Below are 23,152 nucleotides of genomic sequence, written 5' to 3'. Positions count from 1 at the left end.
TGTGACAGGACTACATATGTGCTAGAGATTGTGTGAGAACCAATCGTTTATGTCCTCACCTTATCTACATTTCAAGCTTATCAGTTCAGGGCAGTCGCATTTATCTCAACTAACCTGAAAACACAATCTGCCCAGTATCCAAACCATTTAGATTTAAGTACAGATGTTCGTAGCTAGGGAAAAAATGCATATAAACAGTATAGTGTGTGAATGTGACATGATTTGGTATTGTCATCTCACCCTGTACGTAAACCCTGAGTTTGGGCCTGGCCAGCATGGGCATAGAGCAGTTACACACTTAATAAAGTAACCTGAATGACAAACAGATCTCAATAACAAGATGAAATGTTCTCCAAGAACTGGATGAGGTGTTCTAGATAAGCAGAGTGGAAAAGGTTTAGAAGAAAATCCTAATGTCCCACTTCTACCAGTACTTCTACTTGGAGCCAGTACAACTTAAAACAACCTCAGGGCAGCTGCAACTTATGCCTAAGGACCTGTCTGTTGGTCCTAGAATGAGGAATGGTATAAAACATGGCTTAAGCCACCAGATTTCCTCCCCTGGGCTGTATCAGGTACTGAAAGGCCAGATCTTCAGGATCTGCCCTCCTATTGGCAAACTACTGGCCCCAAATAGCTTTTTTGTGACCTTGGCAGGCTATTAGCATCTTTTGGTATTCACACAGCATTGTGAGTTCTCATATTGCGCTGCAAAAGACAAGTCAGAACATTCGCTTCTACTTGTAATAGGTTATATTACATGATTCCAGCCTTACACTCCCATCTAGTGGGAAAATATGCAATCATACTGTAGAACAGTGCCTCTCAACCTTTTTTAAGCAGAGACCTCTAAGCTTAAGTAGAGAAACCTGCCGACTCCCAGCCAGAGGGGACATGTAGAGGGGCACGCAGGATCACATGCCCTCTCCTCCCTCCCCCCAGATTTCTACCTTCCATTTGGCCCTGCTCCCTGAAGTGCTGATGTAGCAGGGCAGATCAGTGGGGTCTCTCCTTAGCTAGCTGCTTCCTGCTCATGGAGTCAATGGCAGTGAGACAACCCCTTCTGATGGCAGAGGGAGAACTCTCTTCGGCAGTGATGCTGCAACTTTTAGTTGTGACTCCCACCCCCAATCCAGACAGGCAGGGTGATCCAATGAGGCGAGTCAGGTGGTGGAGATGACGTTCCTTCCCCGAGCCCCGTCACCCGGGGCTGAAGCCCAGTCCTTGGAGGACCCCCTAAAACCTTCACGTGGCCTCCACCCCCGGTTGAGAACCAGTGCAGTAGAATATTAATATAAGAGAATGCTGGTTTGTGCATAAAGTTCTCTTTCCCTTGCAAAGAGGTTTTGCCAATTCTATAGAAATCTGCATTTCAACACAATTTCCTTACAGGAGTGGCAAAACCCTGCAGGAATTATTCTTTTGTGACTTCACCCCTACTTAATTTGAACAGTAGACTCCATATGGTTTTACCTTAACAGTGTTTAAGTCTTTATTTTAACTATATTTAAAAAAACAAAAACAAAAAAACTTAGGTATCTCTTAAAAAGGGAAATCCTGATGGGGATAGTGGTTCAAAAATGACAAAACAAAAATTAGCCTGATGATAATGCTAAACTGCTCAGAGAAAAATAAGTGTTGAGGACAATTTTGAAGTCTCAAGACAACAGTGTTAATACCCCACTAAAAGGAAGTGGGTGCGTCCCTGCCGCTCAGAGTATTGTTACAGGCTATTTGCAAACACCACTATATTGATTTAGGTTATGTCTACACTAGAGAGCTTACAGTGGCACAGCTGTACTGATGCAGCTGCGCTGCTGTAAGATCTCTCATGTAGCCACTCTTTGCCGACAGGAGAGAGCTCTCCTGCTGACATAGCATTGTCCACACCAGCCCTTCTGTTGGTTTACCATAACTTATGTCGTTCAGGGGGTGGTTTTTCACATCCCTGTGCGACAGGAGTTATACCGACAAAAGTGGTAGCGTAGACATAGTCTAAGCTGCTTTTTTTTTTTTTAAACCCTGTCTTTAGGGTTCAATGTTATGATAACCAAGTGTAAGACTCTCAAACAGTTCTGTAGCAATTCGAAAATAATCTATACTTCTATGGTTTCACAATCACACTATACACAAGGTCCTATTTATGACATAGATTCTTACACTTCTGTCTTCCAAGCCATCCTATGCTCTAGATAGAAAGAGGTTTATAGTTTCTAAACCTGGTCTGTTCCAAAGAAGGGAAAAGCAATGACTTGCCCCAGCTAGCCATACAACTCTCAGTCTCGTTCTCCAGAAAGAGCCTATGGGGTCTTCCACATAAATATAAGGAGAATCACCAGCAGCTCTTTGAAGTGTGTTATACTGTTTTCAGGCCTGACACTAGAGCTGGGGTTCCAAAACTGTGAGTCATAACCCCAAATGGGTTCACACCATCAGCATTTGGGGTCACTAGTGTGTGAAGGAGGCCATTTTGCTCTGCACAGTGTGACCTCTTATATATGGTGTGCGCAAGATCACACAGCATGACCTTGCATACACCACACTTACAAGGTGCAAAATGACATCCTCCATGTGGCATGACCTCTGAGTATGGTGCATCCAAGGTCATGCTGTGTGGAGGACGCCATTTTGCTCTTCAAAATGACGACTGCCCTTCCACGCTGTCTGGTGTCCTGGGAGGAATTAATTAAAATGGGGTCACAGCAGCAAAAAGTTGGGGAACCCCTGCAAAAGAGGGCAAGACAATTAAAACTGAAGCACTGGAGAGCAGCTTCAATTCCATCCAGTAGAGGGTAGTGCTACACTGGTATCATGCAGCATATATTCAGACAACAGAGCAGACAGATATTAAAACACCCAAACAGATAAAACAGAGTTGTTCGGTTTAAATATCTAATCTGAGCCTCCCACTCTTAACAGCGACTGACTGCAATCCTCACCACCTCTACAGCCAAACTCTCTTGTTTCAGTGAAAAGATAACTAGTAAATTTAAAGTTAACATAAATGGAAAGCTGATCAGGTTAAGGTTTTACCATTAGTGTTACATCCTGATTGCTATTTAAAAATGAGCATTTTTATTTTAAGCTGGTATGGTTAATTGAATGGATTTTCAGGTGCGTTTCCTCCTCCTGACTGATGAGTGGCTGCAACACATACTCATAGGTCTACATTTCCTTTATCAGCATAACTTGGGTCTTCATTTTTCTTCATTCCCCATTTATAAAGCATGATGCACTTTCCGGACTACTTGCTTCACTTTTCAGGCCATTCAGGAGAGGAAGGATGGTCCAATAGTTGGGGCAATAGACTAGGTCTTAGGAGACCAGGGTTCAATTCTTTGCTCTGCCAGAAATCTCCTTTGTGACCTTTGGGCAAGTCACTTAGCCTCTATGTCTCAGTTCCCCCATGTGTAAACATTAGATTTCTTTCCTACCTGAAGTATTATTCATAGCCTACCCCACCCTACCTCTTATATCATATAAAGATGGGAATTCTCACTTTCATTCTGAAAGTGCCAGTCTTGATTGCCCATTTTAAACATTTCCAAAAAGCACCTCTGTGCTTTCTCCCACACTGCTCCTCACACACAGGAGAAGTGCCCTATAAACATTCACAAAGCCCCCTCATTGTCCTCACACATTTTCTATAAGATCTCTTAAAAAATACTCTTGACAATGGTTACGCAACTGGTTTTGTGTGATAATTATTTTTATAATGGCCAGTGTTCTTCCCCCGTGTTGCCCCAGTTGGTTTTAATTCGTCAATAGTCTTACACTTATATTGTAAGCTCGCCAGGTCAGAGACTGTCTTTGTTATGTTTGTTAACCACCAACCACAACAGTCCTGTCCTCTACTGGAATACAACTACTAGGAGGACAAGATCCCTACCCAGACCTTACAACCTACACTTTGTTCAAGTGGAGGGTGGAGGAAATCTGATAACACAAGAATGTTTTGAGTGAGGAGTGAGGTTCAGCACGTGTCATGTTACAGCAATAATTATTTGGACTTTGTCTTACCTACATTTCTCTTCCCTCACTACCCTCCCTAGAAAAGGAGGGCTAGAATGTATAAGGCCTGTTGGAAGTCAGGTTTAGAGGAGGAACAGACTAGTGACAGGGTAGAACAGACTAGTTTGGCTATTAGGGAGACCGAAGCAAAGTGACAAAAGCCACCAATTAGGTTATGAAGAATCCTAGATGGAGAACTTTAGCAGGTTCTCTCATAGAAAAGCAAGTGCTTTATAATTTTACTACTACTATTACTGTAGCACCCAGGAGTCCTATTATAAAAAAAGGTACTTAAGTTATAAAAGGAAAAGCAAAAACAAACAAACAAAACAAATAAAAAACCTACTTGCCTTTATACTAATAGTTACTGTGGTGAAAGACACTCATATGTTAGCATATGTTAGCAAGACCACACTAACACAATTCCCTGTTAAGAATTCCAATACACCATCTACATAGTGTTGGAATGTGTCACAAGATGCAGTCACATTTACAGATCCATCACATCCTGCATTTACAGGTTCTTCTGAATATGCTGTAGTTAGCAAAACAACAAACTGAGTTTACTCTCCCCTGCAGCTGAATAGAGGTTGAATGGGTCATAGATGTTTTCTACACTAGAGAGTTTTGCTGCTTTAACTATACTGGTATAGTCAAAGCTGCAAACCCAGAACAGTGTGACGCAGTTATACAAGTTCATATACTGGCATAGCTTATTCCAGTTCAAGAATTAGAATAAACTATATTGGTGTAAAATCATTATTCTGCATCCAAACTGCTTTTGCCAGTATAACTATTTCAGTTTTAAAAAATCCACACCCCTAACTGACACAGTTATACGGTAACATTTAAGCATAGGTCAGGCCTTAGAACCCAACTGTTAATTTGTGTATGTAGTGGAAGTAACTATATGGGGGAATTGAAAGTTACCCTATTCAGGTAAAACACTATAAAATGCTAATGCTGGACAAAACCTCAAAGCACTAACAAGGCACTGTCTGTTTACTACACAGAAGAAAGACATCATAGCCAATCTTTGATTCAGGAACGGTGTACCGTACAAGTTCAAGAAATATTTCAAACAACATTTTTGTCATATTGAAATAATTTAAATTAGCAATTGTCTAACACTCCACAAACATTAACTCAATTTCAACATAAATTTAAGTCAATTTAAATACAGCTGATCTCCAGTGAAAGTTATGCATTTGGTTGGAAGCAGAGGCACAACACATTTTGTTATCAAAACAAAAAGTATGTTTTTTCATTTCTCCTAGTGGAGAAATGGAGTTCCAATTTATGGTCTTGATTCAGCAAGATTCTTACGCATGTGCCTAACTTTTAAACACAAGCGTGATCCCATAGTCCCTACTGAATACAACTCACATGCTTGAAGCGAGGCACTAGAGCAGAGTGAAATTTTTCAGCCAAAACTCTTTATTCTCCTGCTGAAAAATTCAAGTCAAGCGAAACATCTCATGAGTTTGTGCTGAATTTACAGAATTGTTTCAACCCACTCCTGAAACATTTATTTAGGCTTTTTAAAAAAAAAAAAAAAAAAAAAAAAAATTTTTTGAATAAAAAAAAAAAATCAAAAAAGACTTTCATTTCAAAATTTACTTCAGTTAAAACTTTTTGAAAAGCTAAAGAAAATGAAAAGTTTCATCTGACAAATGATTATTTGGTTTCTAAGAAAAGCCAGTAAGCCAAAAAATCTGTTATTTGCTCAGCACTACTAGATGCAGCCCAAGTACCCTGACAAACTGTGTGGCCCACAAGCTTCGGCCCTGATCCTGCAAATTCTTGAATCTTAATATTCAAACATTTGAGTAATCTCACTGAAGACAACAGGATTACTTATACCTTTGAAGTTAAGTAAGTATGTGAATGAGCATTTGCAGGATCGGGCCTTCTATTTTAGCCAAATCAATTAGGAATACTTGTACTTACCTCCAGAAGTGTAGTTCAAATCCTTCACATTTATCCTTGCATTTTAAGCATGGGGCACCAAATCCTTGTTCGTGACCTAAGCCCATCTGTTTAAAAGAAAGTGAAAGCTTTTATGAAACTTTAAAAATAAATGTTAAGGGATTATATTTTGCATCTCAGTTATGTTTCCCTTACATTTTATTATTAAGGTCTTAAGTGTTCAAATAACAAAAGTTTGAATAATCAAATGACAACTTATCAGAATGACATTTTAGTCACTGAATGAAGAACAGAGTCATAAAGGCTATTTAATCAAGTTTTGAAAGGTAAATACAGAAAACATTTAAATTGTACAAATATTCAAATGAAGGATATAAACTACAAACAGTAATTTCCTCAAGACATTTACATGCATTAACTTCAGTCACAGGTCAGGAATAAAGAATATAACACTATAAGGGTAATAGAGGTTATTCCTTCAATGTTATTAGCAACTGAATAACTAAAAGTGTGGTATACCCCATCTTCAATAGTGTTGTTATGAGTGCAGCATACTCTGTTCTCCCTCATTATCATTGACCCATCTTTCTATGACACACCAGAAGCAGAATATATCTAGATAAAAACAATGAGGGTAAGCAGTAGGGGAAAGCTTTCATATATGGAGAGAATAAAAGGGGCTAGAAAGTAATTTGGAATGCAAAGAAACAGGCGAGAGTATAAGTGGTACAGTAAAGGTCAATTTAGTGATATTTGCTATTCACATAATATAGCAATGTGGCAGTGAAATTACAAGGACAAATGCATTTTTCAGCTATCAAAAAAAGTTAAAGGGTACATCAGGGTAATTCACGCAACTCACCAACACAGATTACTCCTAAGAAATTTAAGATTCCAAAAAAGGATTAAGCACTGGTAAGAATAGACTTTCTAGTTACACTAGCTAGATCAGTGTTTCTCAATTGGTGTTCCACACTGTTAGGGTTCTGCGAGAAAGTGACATCGTGCCACCGAGAGCAGCTGTTCTCCACGCCGCCGAAAAAGGGAAGATGTCCCGGATTTTTCGGCAGAGGGTATCGAGTATGAGTGTAATTTCCCCGCGGAGCCTAAAGGGTTCCATGGGGAAATTTAATTGAGAAATGCTGAGCTAGATCCACAAAACATTCCTTCTCTGCCCATACTCCCTTCCACCCACTAGAATGCGCACACACGCATGCATGTGCCCCTCCCTTAGATGGCTAGCAGCATATCTGATATGAGAAGAAAGAAAGCAGGGGTGTCCAATTCCAAAGAAGCATCTGGTGTACACCACTATATCAGATTACGCTAAATTATTGGTTAGCTTTACTATGGTAATTCTTATGCCTCTAAAATAGTTTAAATCTTTTTACAGTTTAGTCAATGGTTTCAATTAACTATTACCAATTCCAATTAATTTATGACGCAGTGTGCTATTTCAGATGGAGGTAATCACTTTCACTGAAGTACTTGTGATATGAGTAACAGATCTGGAATTGAGAAATCTGCACTTATGTCAGACTGATGAACAAGCCATCTAAGAGGGAGCTAGTGTCACAGGAAATGCCATTTCTGGCAGTTGAAAGATTAAATCAAACGTCTGTCATGTGACTTTATGACCCTTGAACTATTTTGATCTGCAGTCTTTGGGCATTTCCCATGAATCCAGAGGACCACAGTTTTGTGAACACCATATCTTATGGGAGAGGGCATATTTTTTCCTTTACCATTAGCTATTGCCCCATAATTTAACATCCCTATGCGAAGGTATGGAACTATTCCCTGCTTCTTCCCCCCCAAAAACATAGCATTTCAAAGGCTCATCCTTTTAATCATGGCTGCACCTTTGTCACCTGAAGATTCTAGTTTGCACTGTCAGCTACTTTTGGCTGGAGTTACTAATCTGAACCCAGCTCAAAAAACATTGAGAAGATGATGGATTTAGAGACAGGGATTCTCTCAAACATATTCTACTCTACTAAATATGAGTGTGACAAATTAATATCAAACTGCCTTGGCCAAAATAGATCCCTGCAGGGGGCCTTCCAACTGGGGTTCAGGGAGAAGACACACTGATGGGAAACTCATTGATCATTGCTATTTAATGAGCAAATCATAACCCTGTTTCAAGAGGCGGTACGGTGACTCAATGCCAGGCTATCTCAAATTTTGAGTTTAAATGGATTTCGCAAGCGAACCTCAGGGCAAGGAGAGGTGTAGAAAAACATGGCTTTAGACTACTGAAGTTCTCCAAAAGCAAGAGGATTCAGAACCACTCAAACTGTGAAGAGTTTCATGAATATTTGATAAATTCCCCCCCCACACACACACCCAATTCTGCTCAATCCTAGCTCAGATTGCACTCTCTTTGCAGGCAAACTAATGCTAAGCAAAATCACTTTCCCTGTATGCTACAATAGGCAAAATTTTTGATTTAAGACAGAATGCCTATAAACCTTATTCACCTTCATATTAGAAGCTTTGGGAGAAGATCAAGTATCACTTACTTGCATGTCATTTTTGTATACATAGTATACTGAAAGAAAGCCTTAATACAGCAGGCATGAACAATAGATGCATCTGAAAAATGCATGAGAACGTTTTTCATACTGAAGATTGCCTGATCTGGGAGGAAAAGAATTTAGGATTTCAAAAAAGGTCACTTACATCATCTCCCTTTCCTGCATAGTTCAGGGACTCAATAATGGATAAACCATTCTGTTTAGAGCCAAGATTAGCTGGTCTATTATCTTTGATTAATAACCTATTCTATTCTAGTCTAACATGTCCAACTAAACAGTAAAATAGAACCCAACAAGCATGATTACACACAACAGTATTGACTGTCAGCCATCATAGATAAAAGACACAGAGTCAATGAAGGAATACCCAGTTTTAAACAAGGATCAAGAGAGCCATTTAACTTAAGTACCCAAGTCCATCTCATTGCGCAGTGCCTTAGCATACTTCACAAAACCTCTGCTGCATTATGCAGTCTGATGGAAAATAGGTTTTATCAAACAATCTTATCAAAGAATAAAATCAGAAATTTGGCTGATAAAGGTAACTATGTGATTGTAATATAACCTACACTTTTGTAAGGCATTTGACTTAGTACTGCATGACATTCTGATTAAAAAATTAGCACTATGTATTATCAATAAAGTACATGTTAAATGGATAAAGAAGTGACTAACATCTCAAAAAGTAGACAAACTGGGAATCATCTAATGAGGGTGTTTCTAGTAGGGTAACAAAAATCACTGGGAATATACTTTGCAGAGGACACAGATTGGTGGAATGGTAAATAATTATTAGGACAGGGTAATCAAACAGCAATCTGGATCGCTTGGCAAAATGGGCCCATTGAAACAGAATATACTTTTAGAAATACAGTTATATAAAATTTATACATCTAGGAACAAAGAATGAAGGCAATACCTACACAATGGGGGATTGCACTCTGGAAAGCAGTGGCTCTGAGAGGATTTAGGGGTTATAGTGGACAAGCAACTCAGCAGGAGCTCCCAGTGCACTACTGTGGCAACAAGGGCTAATAAGATCCTTGGATGTATAAACAGAAGAATAGTAAGACAATTTTACTTCTGTAGATGGAAAGAATTAGATACAGTCTAGGCTCCTCATCAACTAGTTACATTAGAGAAGTATCAGTATCAAACAACTCATTTCCCTCCAACCCCTCCCACCCCCCCCAAAAAAAAGAATTCCAAATTTCCTGTAATGAGGTTAAGCCTTTAAATTCATATAGATTTAGGTTCCAAGGCCCAAAGAGACCATTATGTCATCTACTCTAACCTCCTGTATAACAAGCCATAGAATTTCCTCAAAATAATTCCTAGAGCATATTCTTTAGAAAGAGATCCCATCTGGATTTAAAAATTGTTAGTGACTAGTAAGTTATTCCAATGGTTATTCACTCACAATGTATGCCTTATTTCCAGTTTGAATTTGTCTAGCTTCAACTTCCATGTATGTTCAGAAATGTATTAGTTTCTACCCCACTATATGGTCATACTCAGTCTTGTTAACAGCAGAACTATTCATTCACCTCCCACAATAGTTATTTAACATCCATAAACAATATTGCTTCAGAGTTAGGTCCTTCACATGTGTATTCTGGACTTGCCAGCATATGTCAAGTAATATAGTCAAAGGATATTTAGCAGATGTCTGTCTTTTGCTTCAGCAGTAAGGACTGCCTATATATACACAGAACTGTAATCAGCTACTGAATATTGACTACAACATACCATATTTGGTCTATTCAAACAGCTCCCGAATTGCAATGCATTTTATTAGCTTCATTGTCCATTTTCCCCACTCCTCTTCTCAAAATGGCATGCTTCTGAACCTACAGAATAGCACTTTATGTTGGACCTGTGGCGCCATTACTCTATGCCAGACTAGTTTGTCAGTGTATCCAAAAATATAACAAAGTGGACTGAGTACGTACATAAGTAAAGAATGAGAGTTTGAAAAGAGGATGGAATCAATTTCTCCATAAATGGAATTATGGAAGAAACTGGATAGACAGGTCAAATGAAATGTTGCCAGAGGAAGGTTTCCTCATGTCAACTGCTGTTAAAGAAAATGTTTTTTAAGAAAGCTATCCAAAAATATCTGGTATTTCAAACAAAATTGCTGATTTAGTGACAGACTGGGTATGGAAGATATTACAAATAAAATGATTGAGATCATCTGTTTCATACCTCTTTCGTGACTAAATAGTCCTCAAGGGCACCATGTTTTAAATGGTTACAGTTAAGGAAGTGTTACCAAAAGACTATTTTACTCAGCTTGGAACAGAACCAACTGTCAGAGCTGACCATCTATACATTTCAGAGCTTTTAGCAAAAGCTTGCTGCTACTCTAAAACCTCAGTGGCCATATGCAAGTATTTAATAGATTGTTCATATGGGTGATGTATTATAACAGCCCTGAATTTCTACATAAACCTGGATTATCAGGGATTTATAACTAGACCACAAATATTTGACTGAGGCTGAAACTTGGCATAAAAAATATCCTCAGAGTCCCCACCCCTCTTTTTTTACACCAGATAGGATTTAAACTCAGACTGGCAGAATTTTTAAGGTATCTTAGCACTTGTGAAAGGGCCACTACACTGGAAATTGAGGGGCTTGGTGTTTTTAAAACATATATTAAGAGTATGGACAGTGGAAGCTACCCCACTTTGTTAACCACAGTGCCTCAGTGTTGAAAAAGAGGAACTACCCGCTACAAGCAAAAGAGTAGTTTAAGTCTTCGTGACCTTTCAATCTGTAGCCTGTAAGTCAAAGTCACTAATGATAGGTTACGTGTTAGAGTGTGGAATGTCCTGAAATTTCCAGGATTCAGATGCATTCTAACACACCTGCCGTGGTGCACGACTTGACATGTTACCATCAAGTATCATTTTCAGTTACCATAGTTGATCCGGTTTGTGATTGTTCCTACCTGGCACAATATGGATGACCAATGCCACTCAGTGCTAGAAATGAAGAAGTCATTGGTAACCACTATATGAGTTTTGTTTTTGTTTTTTAAGTTTATGAAATACAAGACTCAAGAGTTTCCACTTCTAAAATTAGGTATACAAGAGATGGAAGTCACATTAGAAGAAGATAGATTGTCCATTGGTATCTCATCTGAGGATATATAATCAAGATTCCTGAAATTTAACTGATAATTATTAAAAATAAAAATTCAAAAAGATTTCACTGGAATCCTAGGAAAAGCTATTTGGATATCTCCTTAAAGATTAGCATAAGCAGAGTCCCACCCTCTTCTCAAACACAATACCTACACCTAGGGTTAGTGTCCAGAACTCTTATTCTTCCTTGGTTTTCCTTTATGCTGAACTAAAGAGAGAGAGCTAGGTGAGAGAGGTAAAGGGGAAAAGTGACAACTTAAAATGTGATTTCTCGAGACTTGCTACTGCAAGGCTTCCTTTCTCACTCCTGAGTTCCTCTCTTCCTTTAAGAACCTCCTCCTGTTCTGGAGCCAGTGAGGCCTCTCTGATCTGGCCGCCATCATGAGACAGCAATATCCTCCATGCAGGGTCCTAGAACCTAACATCATGTTGCATAAGGTAAACGAAAACTAGCTCCATGAAAATTTCAGCCTCCAGAATCTCTAGAAACAAAGGGTCCTAAATACTTCCATTGTTTTCAGATCTCTGCAGAATTTAAGAAGTTGTGTTTCTATGTACAAGACATTCTCCAAGTTTTCAATCCTATGGGAACAGAGGTTTTTCTTCAGTCTTAAAGCATCTACACAAGGAGAAGTGTCACATTAGGGTACACGATACTTCATGTTGCATGTTGGAAGAGCCTTCAATATGCTGTATTCTTGAATGTATTCTTTTATTTTTGACTGAGAAGAATCATCCACATATTTATTGAAGTCTTCAAAGCAAACACGAGGGAACATACTTTACTTTCATTCTTTTATACAGCGTCTTTGGGCGTTTGGTAGAAAACTAGAAGTTCTTTTACTTCAAGCATCAACCCTTAATCCATATGGATGTGGAAGAGTTAACAGAAAAAAAAAAAAGATTTTAGCTTTCCATGATGCCCTACCACACTTTAGAAAGAGTCACACAAAACAAAGAGATCACTGACAGACCCTAATTTAGTTTAGGGAATTTCTAAAAAAATTGTAAAGACAACGACAAAGAGGACAAAAATCCACACAAGAGATTCAGTTGCTGGGAATGCCATATTGATGCCATTTTGATAGGGTAAACATAATCACCCGGATTACTGGATTGCTTTTACACTAGATAAACTTGATGAAATGGAATTTGAAACAAAAATCAAGCAGCAGATAAGAGTTGTGTTAGATTTCACATTCCATTTCTTATGATTGCAAGTATAACTACAATTTATAGGAAACCCACCAATAAAAAAGTTACTGTCTTGATGTAGAGCTTTTCTACGTAGGTGTAAACTTCACAGACAATGGCTATTAAATTTTGTGGTAGCTGTATGTGTAATGAGGAGCACCATGTACCCCACCAGTACATTCCACAGTTTTATTATTGTAATCAGTTGTAAAATATGATGATGCTTTTATGGAGGTAGGAAAAAAACACCAAAACAAAAATTTGACTAGATTTAGATTGGGTCCAATTCTGTTCAATATATTCAGCAATGATTTAGATAATGGGCTAAAGAGTACACTTATAAAATGTGCAGACAATACCAAGATGGGAGAGGTTGCAAGTGCTATGCAAGACAGGATTAAAATTTAAAATGATCTGGATCAGTGGTTCCCAACCCTTTTGGCTTGAGGGCCACAGACATTTTTACAACCCTGAAGGGCCAGCAGTCTCTGTCAGCAGCTCCTCTCTCCTCACTGACCTCCCTCCCTCCCCCTGGCTGCAGCAGGGAAACCGCACCCGTCCTGTAGCCCCAGGCACTCCACCTGGGTCCCTAGGCAGTGGCTCCCTTTTGCAGCCAGGGGGACAGGAGATGAGTGCTCCTCTCCCTCCAGCTTCAGCAGGGACCCCAGCACCTAGGGACCAGGCAGAGCGCTTTGCCGTACTCCCTGCTACAGCCAGGGGGAGGAAAGCGCTCATCTTCCGTTCCCTTGGCTGCAGCAAAGAGCCCGCACAGGTCTTTTAGTTCCGCGGCAATGTGCTCTGCCTGGGTTCTTAGGCAACTGTTCCCTATGCAGCCAGCGAGAGGGGAGCAGTGGGCCACTTTGAAAGCCCCCCCGGGTCACAGGTTGGGAACCAGTGATCTGGACAAACTAGAGAAATGGTCTGAAGTAAATAGGGTGAAATTCAATAAGGACAAATGTGAAGTACTCCACTTAGGATGGAACAATCAGTTGCATACATAAAAGATAGGAACTGACTAGTTAGGAAGGAGCATAGGGGAAAGGGGTCTGGGGGTCATAGTGGGTTACAAGCTAAATAGGAGTGAACAGTGTAACAGCTGGGAAAAAAAAAAAAAAAGTCACTTTGGGATGTATTAGCAGGAGTGTTGTAAGCAAGACATGTACAAATTCTTCCACTCCACACTGATAAGGCCTCAGCTGGAGTATTGCATTGAGTTCTTAGCGTCCTTGTGGACAAACTGGAGAAAATACAGCAAAGAGCACCACAACTAATTAAAGCTCTAGAAACGTGACCTATGAGGAAAGATTGAAAAAAATGGGTTTTATTTAGTCTGGAGAAAAGCAGACAGAGAGGGGACATGTTAAGAGTTTTCAAGTACATAAAGGGTAGTTAAAGAGGAGGGTGAAAAATTGTTCTCCTTAACCACGGAGGATAGGACAAGAAGCAAGGGGTTTAACTTGCAGCAAGACAGGTTTAGGTTGGACATTAGGAAAAACGTCCTAACTGGCAGGATAGTTAAGCATTGGAACAGATTACCTAGGGAGGTTGTAAAATCTCAGTCATTGGAGGTTTTTAAGAGCAGGTTAGACAAACACCTGTTAGGAATGGTCTAGTTATTACCTAGTCCTGGCCTTGAGTGCAGGGGACTGGACTGGACGACCTACTGAAGTCCTTTCCAGTCTTACACTTCTATGATTTAGGAGCATTTGTGTATAAAATACATTTAACAAATATTAAGAGATACCATAAAATTGTTTATATCTAAGGAGAACAGCAGTGAGGATGGTCATAGCAGCACAGGCAACAGTATAAATCATGAGTTGGCTGCAGCAGAATAAGATTAGTACACAAGTAGTCAAATAATTCACTTGTTATAACATTCTCTAACTAAAAATTGTATGTAAGAGTCAGAATGTAAACATTGGTGGAGTCAGCACTGGTACACTGCCTAGTGATAAAGCCTAAGGCTATTGAGAAAACTTACATCTTAAAATCAAAGAATGCTAGTTGTGTTTATTCAAATTATACAAGTACTTGCTGGCTACATACACATCCAGCTGTCAGAGATGTGGGAGTTATAGCCATTGTCATAACACAATACAAAACTATCATCCACCTTTCAATTCTATTGTAGAGATTTTTCTCTGAGTACTCATTTTTGAGAGGGTGAGGAGGGGGCGTAGGAAAAGCTACCTAGCCACATACACAAAAACCAACACAGACAACAGTTTATTCTAGTCTATTCCTACTTTATGGAGTTAGGTAGCATGCATCCTACACAACAATTATCCATGCAATCAATTTAAATTGGGCAGTTGTTTCAAGAGAGACTTTTAAAAATACACTCCTATATATATATATCAACATACTTAAAAAAAGGAAGAAAAGTCAAACTGTTTTTTTCCTTCAAGTTCCTTTCATGCTTTGTTCAGCTTCCGTAACCACAGAAAATTATGAATCTGAGAGATCTGTTCTTTATTACAAAAGAGGACGTTAGCCATCATTCTCTTAACAATTATCAGCACTAAACATGGGTAGTGATCTTGTTATTTTGGGCCTCATTACTTTTGCTTGTGAGGAAAGGGCTGCTTGTCACCTGTTCCAACCACATGTGGAGGTACTCTTCCTTTTAGCATCTTTTGCCTTAGCATTAGGACAACTTTTTCACTTCAGAAGTGATTTGCTCATAAGCAAGATAGGAAGAACACATGTTCCAGACAGCCATTCAGGTTGCCCCATGTGAGCATTTCCTCATTTTTATTTTCTTCAAATGAAGAAAAGAAATTGCTCTAAGATCAATTCAATTTTTTGTTAATCGGAGACATCGTTCAACTCTGCCTCCTGTCAGTTTGGTATTTTTTTTTTCCCCTTGTGATCAAAACTGTTAGTTTGTACTTAAAAGTTAAATGGATTTTCCTTAACACTATAGAGACAGTGACTGGGCTCAGCTTTCTGTTGTAACCAGTTTCCATGGCAGTAGTAACCAAACAGAAATGTCACAAACAGAAAGTGCACTTATTGTCAGAGCAATTACTGAACTATGCCTTGCAAAACACAGAAAGCAGACTGCTCCCATGTGTACTTTTTTAGGTGTCAAGTTAGCAATGCGCTTTTTCTCAAATACCTTTACTAATACAAAGTTGCTTTCTCCATTTGTATTGTTTTATGATATACTGGAGTATTCTGGGATTCTATTTATGAAAGAAAAAAAAAAAGCAGACATTCCACATTTTTAAGAGCAGTGCTTTGATCGTTTTCTATCATAATTGTGAGGACATTTTTACAAAGCAAGTACTGTACCATGAAAGTTGTACAGAATAGTAGTACTCATTGCTAGCTTCTCCTTTCCTCTGGTAAGCCATGTTTGTATTGGAGGATGGACCGTGACATACTGACTCATTTTACAGAGTTCACCCGGGTGACAGACAGGGCAAAGCCAATTCAGACTTTGAACAAAGGACTTACTAACAAGGAGTTTAATGAAGTGTAACTGTTCAGTTTTGTTATGTCATCATAGTGAAATTAATGAAAGTTATAAGAGTACAATACTTAACAAATCACAATTTCTATCAAAAACAATACGACTATAATATTCTCAAATATTCAGAGTACTGTACTTCTTTCAAGCTTTACTTCTATTGTATAATCTTCTAGTCCCTTCTTTAAATTAGGGATAATGAAAATGCCTTATACCTAATGACAAAGAATTAAAAAAAAAAAAATCTATTGAAGTAATTTTGTGAGGAGAAGCATGGAAAGATGACATTTGTATATATTTATTTAGAAAAGATAAATTAAAACATTAAGAAAAAATAATACAAAGAGAATCAAGTTTACTTATTCCAACTGTTGTACTGTTATATTATTGTCAGTGTTGCAATTTCAGGGCAGTTTTGGGAGACTCAGTCTTATGAGAACACAGGTTGCTCAGGAACTCTTCTCCCAGCTGGGCAGCAGTGGTTTCCCTCTCCCAACACAACTCAGGGAGGAGGATTAGTTAATGGAGGTAAAAGCCCAAGGGAAGCCCCTTCCCCAGCAGCCTGGAAGGCAGCTGCTGGAGCCTGTTGGAGAAGACAGGGAAGAGGGAGAGCAGAAGCCTGCATTTTTGTATGTTCACATTCAGCATGTGGTGTACAGGTTGAAAATTCAGCTTGTAATTGTCACAAAACACAGGCTGAAGAAACTAGGATACAGACCAAAAAAAACCCCACCATCATGTTCATTCTGTTTTTAAATTATTTCATGATTTTTAAGGCACATATCATGAATTTTGGGGTGCTGATTCACTGTCTTTGAGCTCATGGGTTCATAATACCACAGAATCTCTCTCTCTGACACACACAAGTTAGTGGTAGCAAAATGAGTTAAGGCCAGCCAGAAGAATTTTACAGTGCAAGAGGGGGAATTGAGGTGAGTACTACAGAGGAAGCAGATTCATTACTAAGTTAAGATGAAAAATCCAGAGCCTGATCCTGAATTGCTAGTAGCCCTAGATTCCCCACTGTCTCCATCGCAGTGTTCCTCAAAGAGAATTCTATGATGACTGTACTACTTTCCTCTCCCCACTTCCACAAAAGTCATTAAAAGAATGACTATTTACTACTGGAAAGGAGAAGGGTGTAGCTCCAGATCAGTGTTTCCTGTTACTTTGTATCCTCCACTTCAGAGCTTGTGGTTTGGAGGGGAAGTAGAGTCTCTGGGCTTGTCTATATTAGGCTATGTCTATATTGCTTAGTTAACCCAAGCAATCAGTACCAGTATCTGAGCATTTGCAATAGCCTAACTAGGGTGTGACCTTCCCCACTTCAAAGACGTAACTCACATTACTGTGTCCTTACCATTTCACGCTCAGGCACATCCCATGGTTCTTTGTTTTCGGATGCACTAGAAACTTTCCCTGTCAATTGTGAGAACACTTGCCTGTCCTTTTGGGGAAGGGAGTAACTGTGAGAAGTGCATTAGAGGACTGAAGTGATTTTTGCCAGTATCCTCTCCACAAAGCAAGCAAGTACCAGCCCAATTTAAAGTGGAGCCCAGGTTCTAACCTATACACCCCCACATCCAGTTAGCTTGGACTTAAACCACCTCCAAACCTGGATAAGAGGTTTCTCCTATGTAGATGGTACAGGGGTTAAGGCTAAAACCTGGGTAAGAGCCCGGGTTAATTGCTCATTGTAGACACACACTGGTACAGTTCCTTTAAGGGTAACCAAGTCTATTTTTAAAATGAATCTAGTTACATCAGAGCAAACTCCTAAAATAGTTGCAGTTGAACCAGTTGAAAAAATAAAACCCACACTTGAACCAATTTGGCAATTCAGTAAGTGTTCGCTTTGATATTATTTTAGCCTAAATTAAAGGCAATGAAAAATGTCAGGTAAGGCAATGTGTGTGGGCGGAAGAATTATAGGCTCTGACTTTGTTTTTTAGAGCTTGAGGAACCCCTGAAGTATCCTGTTAGAAGCTTCATCACTTGACATCTTCAGTAGCAGAGTAAACAAGATCCTACAGAAAAAACAATACTGAATTGTCAAAGAATGTATTTTCCATTTTTAGTTTCTATCAACACAGAATTTTCACACCACACACTGCTCAGTCCTACCTTCCTTTTTAGAACATAAGTCCTCCAAGACAATGAACTACTGCTGTGCACCACACATTTTGCAGATTTAGGGCTGCAGATACAACCACAATTACTCTAACTGGCAAACACCAGGCCAACTGTCTCCCTAAAAAAAGACTTGGTGCTTCAGTCTGGACATGCTGATTCCTCAATTACCTTGTCAGCTCTGGGGTGGCAAACTTGACTGGCATTACTGATGATGGTTTTGATTGTTTGTTTAGAAAAAGGCAATTGGAGAAAGTTGCTAAGAGAATAAAGTGAAAAGGGGCTTGGAGAGAAACAGGAGAAAAGAAAACAGGGTTCAATAAAGAATGGAGAAGGCATTAGGACAGGGGTTCTCAAAATGGAGGTCGGGACCTCTCAAGGGGTCATGAGGTTATTATGGCATGGTGGGGGGGTGTCATGAGCTATCAGCCCCGCACATGCCAGGGCTGTGGCTATCAGAGGCTTCAGAGCTGGGTTGCCAGAGAACAGTGGCTGCTGGCCATGTGCTCTGAAGGCAATACCACCCCACAGCAGCAGTGCAGAAATAAGGGTGGCAAGACATGGGGGTGGGGTGTCGTCACAGCCCAAAATATTTTCAAAGAGGGTCCTAGCAAAAAAAGTTTAAGAACACTTGCATTAGGAAGTAAGGAGATAGCAGGGATTCATTTGTTGCGGAACGTAGAAAATTCAGGACCATGGTCCTCTGGAAATTCATGGCAGCATAAAACAATTTTAACCAAAACACTATTTTCCCCCCATGGGAGAAATAAGGAAAGAAAAGCAGTTGGACAAGGAGGCCTGGTGATTTACTACTGAACATACGATCACACAGTGAAGCTTTCCGTTCATCCTGTTGCTGATCTGTCAGGGGCCCCTTTCTTTTGAGAAATGTAAATATAGTCTTCGTTCATTTAAAAAAAATTGTAGAGGTGAGAAAAAGAACAATGGAGTTTCTTATTAATGTCTACACTTGGGGAGGATGGAGGAGTCTTTTACATCCTGACTTTTTCAGGTTAATTTATGAAGATACAGCTATGCTGCTCTTTTTATTGTGTCAGCTTCAACGTTTGTTATGTCTCTGACATCAGCAGAAAAGTCTTTGGAGAAAGACTAGCTTTGGAGTCTGAGAGAGAGAAAAGTGGAAGTTGGCAAAAAAACAAGAGAGGACAAACAGAAAAGCCCTGTCATAATATGATCTTCCATGATCTCCATTACCTATTGTATGATTTAAAGCAGGCGTTCACCCATGACAGTTTTGCTCAAACCAATATCAAATTATTAAGCAAAAGTAGAACCCGATGACATCTATCTGTTTTCATAACTGATGTTTTCATAGTTTAGCCTATGCGTGAAATTTTAGATTTACTTTCCCCCTGGGTCTTCATCTTAATACAATGGTCAAATAATTTTTCAGAAAAATGGGGACCCTGAGTTTGTCAAGCCTCTACATATTGTACAGGGACATAGAGAGTGCATTTGATAACTGCATTCAAAAAGTTGGGGGTTTTTTTCCACTCCCCACACTAATTTAGGTTCCAGTCATACAAGAGACTATGTGCAGGCACATCTCTGCCTTTCTGTACAGCCCCATTAAAATCAATGGATCTCTAGTGGCTACAAGCATCCAGAGTCAACTGCAGGATCAGGGCCTAAGTAATGTTGTGTGCAGGTTCTGTAAATAAGGCTTTTCATACAGACTACATCACCACACACTACTCTGTGCAAGGTAGAGAAAGAAGAGTGGCAGGCTGGTTATGAGTTACTGCTTGAGTAGGAGTCACAAATGAGTTGTTAATCCATAGTCTCCCATGTCACCCTCCACATTTTGGTAGGTTTCTGATTAACAAAAAAGTCTGGTTAACTGAAAGACTATACCGGGGTGGCCAAACTGTGGCTTGTGAGCCACGTGCAGCTCTTTTGCAGCTGAAGGGCAGTTTGTGGATCCCCCATGTCCTCCCTCCCCTTTCGCCACCTACCAGACTGAGGTGGGGAGCTCAGAGCTTCTGCCCCATGGCAGGGCAGGGGGGCTAGAGGATTCTGCCCAGCGGGGAAGGGGGTCTCAGAGAGTCCATAAGTTTGGCCACCCCTGGACTATACAGTTATTTTAAAAGATATCTGCACACACAAATATAAGAGCATATATTTTTGCATACTGGCGTAATGTTTACCCTTACTGGATTTTAATACTGTCATAGACCAACATTTTTAAAATCCAACGTCATTTCCACTTATTTCTAAACAAAGGAAAATTTTGGATGTCTGCAAGTTTGGATAAAAGAGCAATAAAATCATGAATTATGAATGATACATAGCCAAATGCAGTACCACAAAAAATGCAAAACATGCACATTTGAACACAACTTTTGCTTTTAAAGGCAAGTTTTGACATAAACTTAAACCTGGAAGCGTGTTAAATGGTTATCACAACTGAAAGGTTTGTGATGTTTGTCACTAGACAAATGAAATGGTTTAATTAACAAAGTTCCTTTTTAATTATGACATCAGTTTTAAGTTAAGTCTACGCTAGAAAAACCAATGATTCCTCAAAAAGCTATTTAAGGCATCCTTTTTAGAGCATTCCACATATATTGTATTCCATCTGCTTCTCCAAAATTCTTTACCTTACTGAAGAAATTTGCATTAAACTAGAACTTTGACTTTCCATCACCTTCTCTTACTTATCTCCAAATCAAATAATTGTGATGTCCCAAATAGAAGTTTGATATCAATCAGCAAAGATCTGTTTTCCATGCCAATAAAACAAGATCATCAATGGACAAGACATACAGAAAATAAAATTCATACTGACTCAAAATGGAATATTCTCCCACAGTGAGTCAATTGGTCTTTAGAGTATCTTTAAACTTTACTTACTGAATGAATTAGCTAAAGATTTAATTGAATAATATATCCTTTATACACGGTATATACATGAACACAGGCTAGCATGTCGGGTATACCACAGCCTATTTTATTTTTCCAGGTTCAATTTCTCTTATATGGCACTAACTTTTTTGTTTCTTTCCCATCAGATGGGGGGGGGGGGGAAAGTGTGTGGTCTGCATGATCGTGGTCTGCAGTAACATCTACCTGGAGAGCAATTTTCAATTTTTAAACAATTCCTATGACAGGTGGAGGGAAACCTTCTTTGGTTTGAAGGCTGGGGCAGGACAGTGGATGATGGCAGTAAAGCAGGTTATTACATTTGTCATTCAGCATCTTCTTTTGTACAAGTTTATTCTGGGTCAAATATTAAACAATCCTTCCTATAGTCTTCCAATTTAAAAACCACAGACAAGTTACCAACCTCCCCCCAGCCACCACTTCCACACATACACCCTCCCACCCCTCATTTACGACTCTTTGGAGGCGAAGAGCACAGCTAGCAAACTTGAGCAAGAACAGGGAAGGGCCATGCACCGTGCTCTGTAGGTCTGGAGATCATCCCCCACAGTCCAGTCGGATGGATCCGACTCAGGGCCCCAATGAACTGGCACAAGGCAGCAGCAGTTTGAGAGAAAAAGTCACCACAAGTCGAGCCGATCCTGCCTAACGTAAGATTTTGGTGGTGGGTGGGGGTGTCTTCCTCCTTCTGCCCCCCACCCCTGTTAGCTAGGGCTGAAATAGTAGGTGCGTGCTCCTATGGAGAGAAGAGATCGTATCCATCCCCTCCCGATCACACACTACAGATAGGAGGGGGGCTGCGGCCGCAGTGGATCCGAAGCAGGGGGAGAGGGGAGCAGCCAGTGCCGCTGCCACAGAAGAAGAGAACAGGGGCCAGCTCCAGCAGCAGCGGGGAGCTGGGGCGTTGCCCCGCCCGGCAGCGCCCGGGGCAGGTAACCCAGCAGCCCGCCCGGCGCACGCTGGCTCTTACCTTTTTCACTTTGCTCTCCAAGTCCATTGTCTCCCTCTGCTAGGGCCAAGGCAACGCGAGCGAAGGTGCGGAGGGCTGGGAGGACCCTCCCCAGCGGCACGCGGCTGGAGCCAGCGGTCGGAGGAGGCACCTGGGCTGCTCTCGCCTGGCCCCTGGGTGCACCCAGCCGCTGCAGCCCAGGGTGGCTCTTTGCACGTCTCCAACTTCCGCGGCAGGGCAGTGGCGGCGGCGGAGGCGGGGAGTGGCAGGGGGAACAAAGGAAGCCCCCCAGCCAATCCGGCTTCAGCCGCGTGCGGGTCTGCCAGCCAATCAGAGCCTCACAGCGGGCGGGTGCGCGAGCAGAGCTGATGCTGGGGCTGGTGAAGGGCCCGTGGTGGGACTCCGCGTCACCTCCCGGCCCGGCCTGGCCCGGGGTTCAACCCGCGCCGTGTAGCCTCTTGCTCGTTCAGACTCCGAGCCACGAGCCCAGCGCACTCAGCGGCGCGGTACCGCTCTGGGAGGAGCTGCGCGGGGGGTCGGGGGTCTGTGAGTTGGGTTTTTGAATCCTGCACAATCTGATAAGATCCTGGCTAAGGTATTTGCTGGCACAGCTCTCCACCCTTTGGGCAAATCCGCCTACAAGTTGGGGTCCCTCCCAAAAGAAGGGAAATGGCCTGAAATCTAGTGAGGTATTGGCAGGAGACGGGATTGGTGCCTGTCTCGCTAAGACTCTCTCCCCACATGTTTTCTGGCTGGGAAGTCACTGAACAAGTCTCTCTCTTTCTGGGGTTTGCCTTGTGCTTTGATGACTATATCTCCTCTGCCTGCAGCTCTACCGCCTTTGGTTCAGCTTGCCCCCCTTCTA

General features: G+C 40.7%; 1 protein-coding gene across 2 annotated transcripts in view; it reads right to left on the bottom strand.

The window, feature by feature from the left end:
* Positions 1 to 22,515, bottom strand: part of TES (testin LIM domain protein) — a 42,207-nt gene extending 19,692 nt beyond the window's left edge. Inside the window, exons 1-2 of one of the 2 annotated variants that reach the window (XM_067564241.1) lie at positions 22,309 to 22,515; positions 5,962 to 6,047 (exon numbers count right to left, since the gene is read on the bottom strand). In XM_067564241.1, coding sequence (XP_067420342.1) covers positions 5,962 to 6,047; positions 22,309 to 22,335 — 113 coding nt within the window. In that variant the 5' untranslated portion in view covers positions 22,336 to 22,515. Of the gene's footprint in view, positions 1 to 5,961; positions 6,048 to 6,459; positions 6,644 to 22,308 lie in introns of those variants that run through there. The other variant, XM_067564240.1, reaches the window with a different exon arrangement.
* Positions 22,516 to 23,152: the final 637 nt, after the last annotated feature.

The sequence above is a fragment of the Emydura macquarii genome, unplaced genomic scaffold (assembly GCF_026122565.2).
Source record: "Emydura macquarii macquarii isolate MOO-44397 ecotype Brisbane River unplaced genomic scaffold, CSIRO-AGI_Emac_v2 contig_2636, whole genome shotgun sequence".
NCBI classification, from domain to species: Eukaryota; Metazoa; Chordata; order Testudines; family Chelidae; genus Emydura; species Emydura macquarii.
This window is presented reverse-complemented; position numbering and strand designations above follow the sequence as displayed.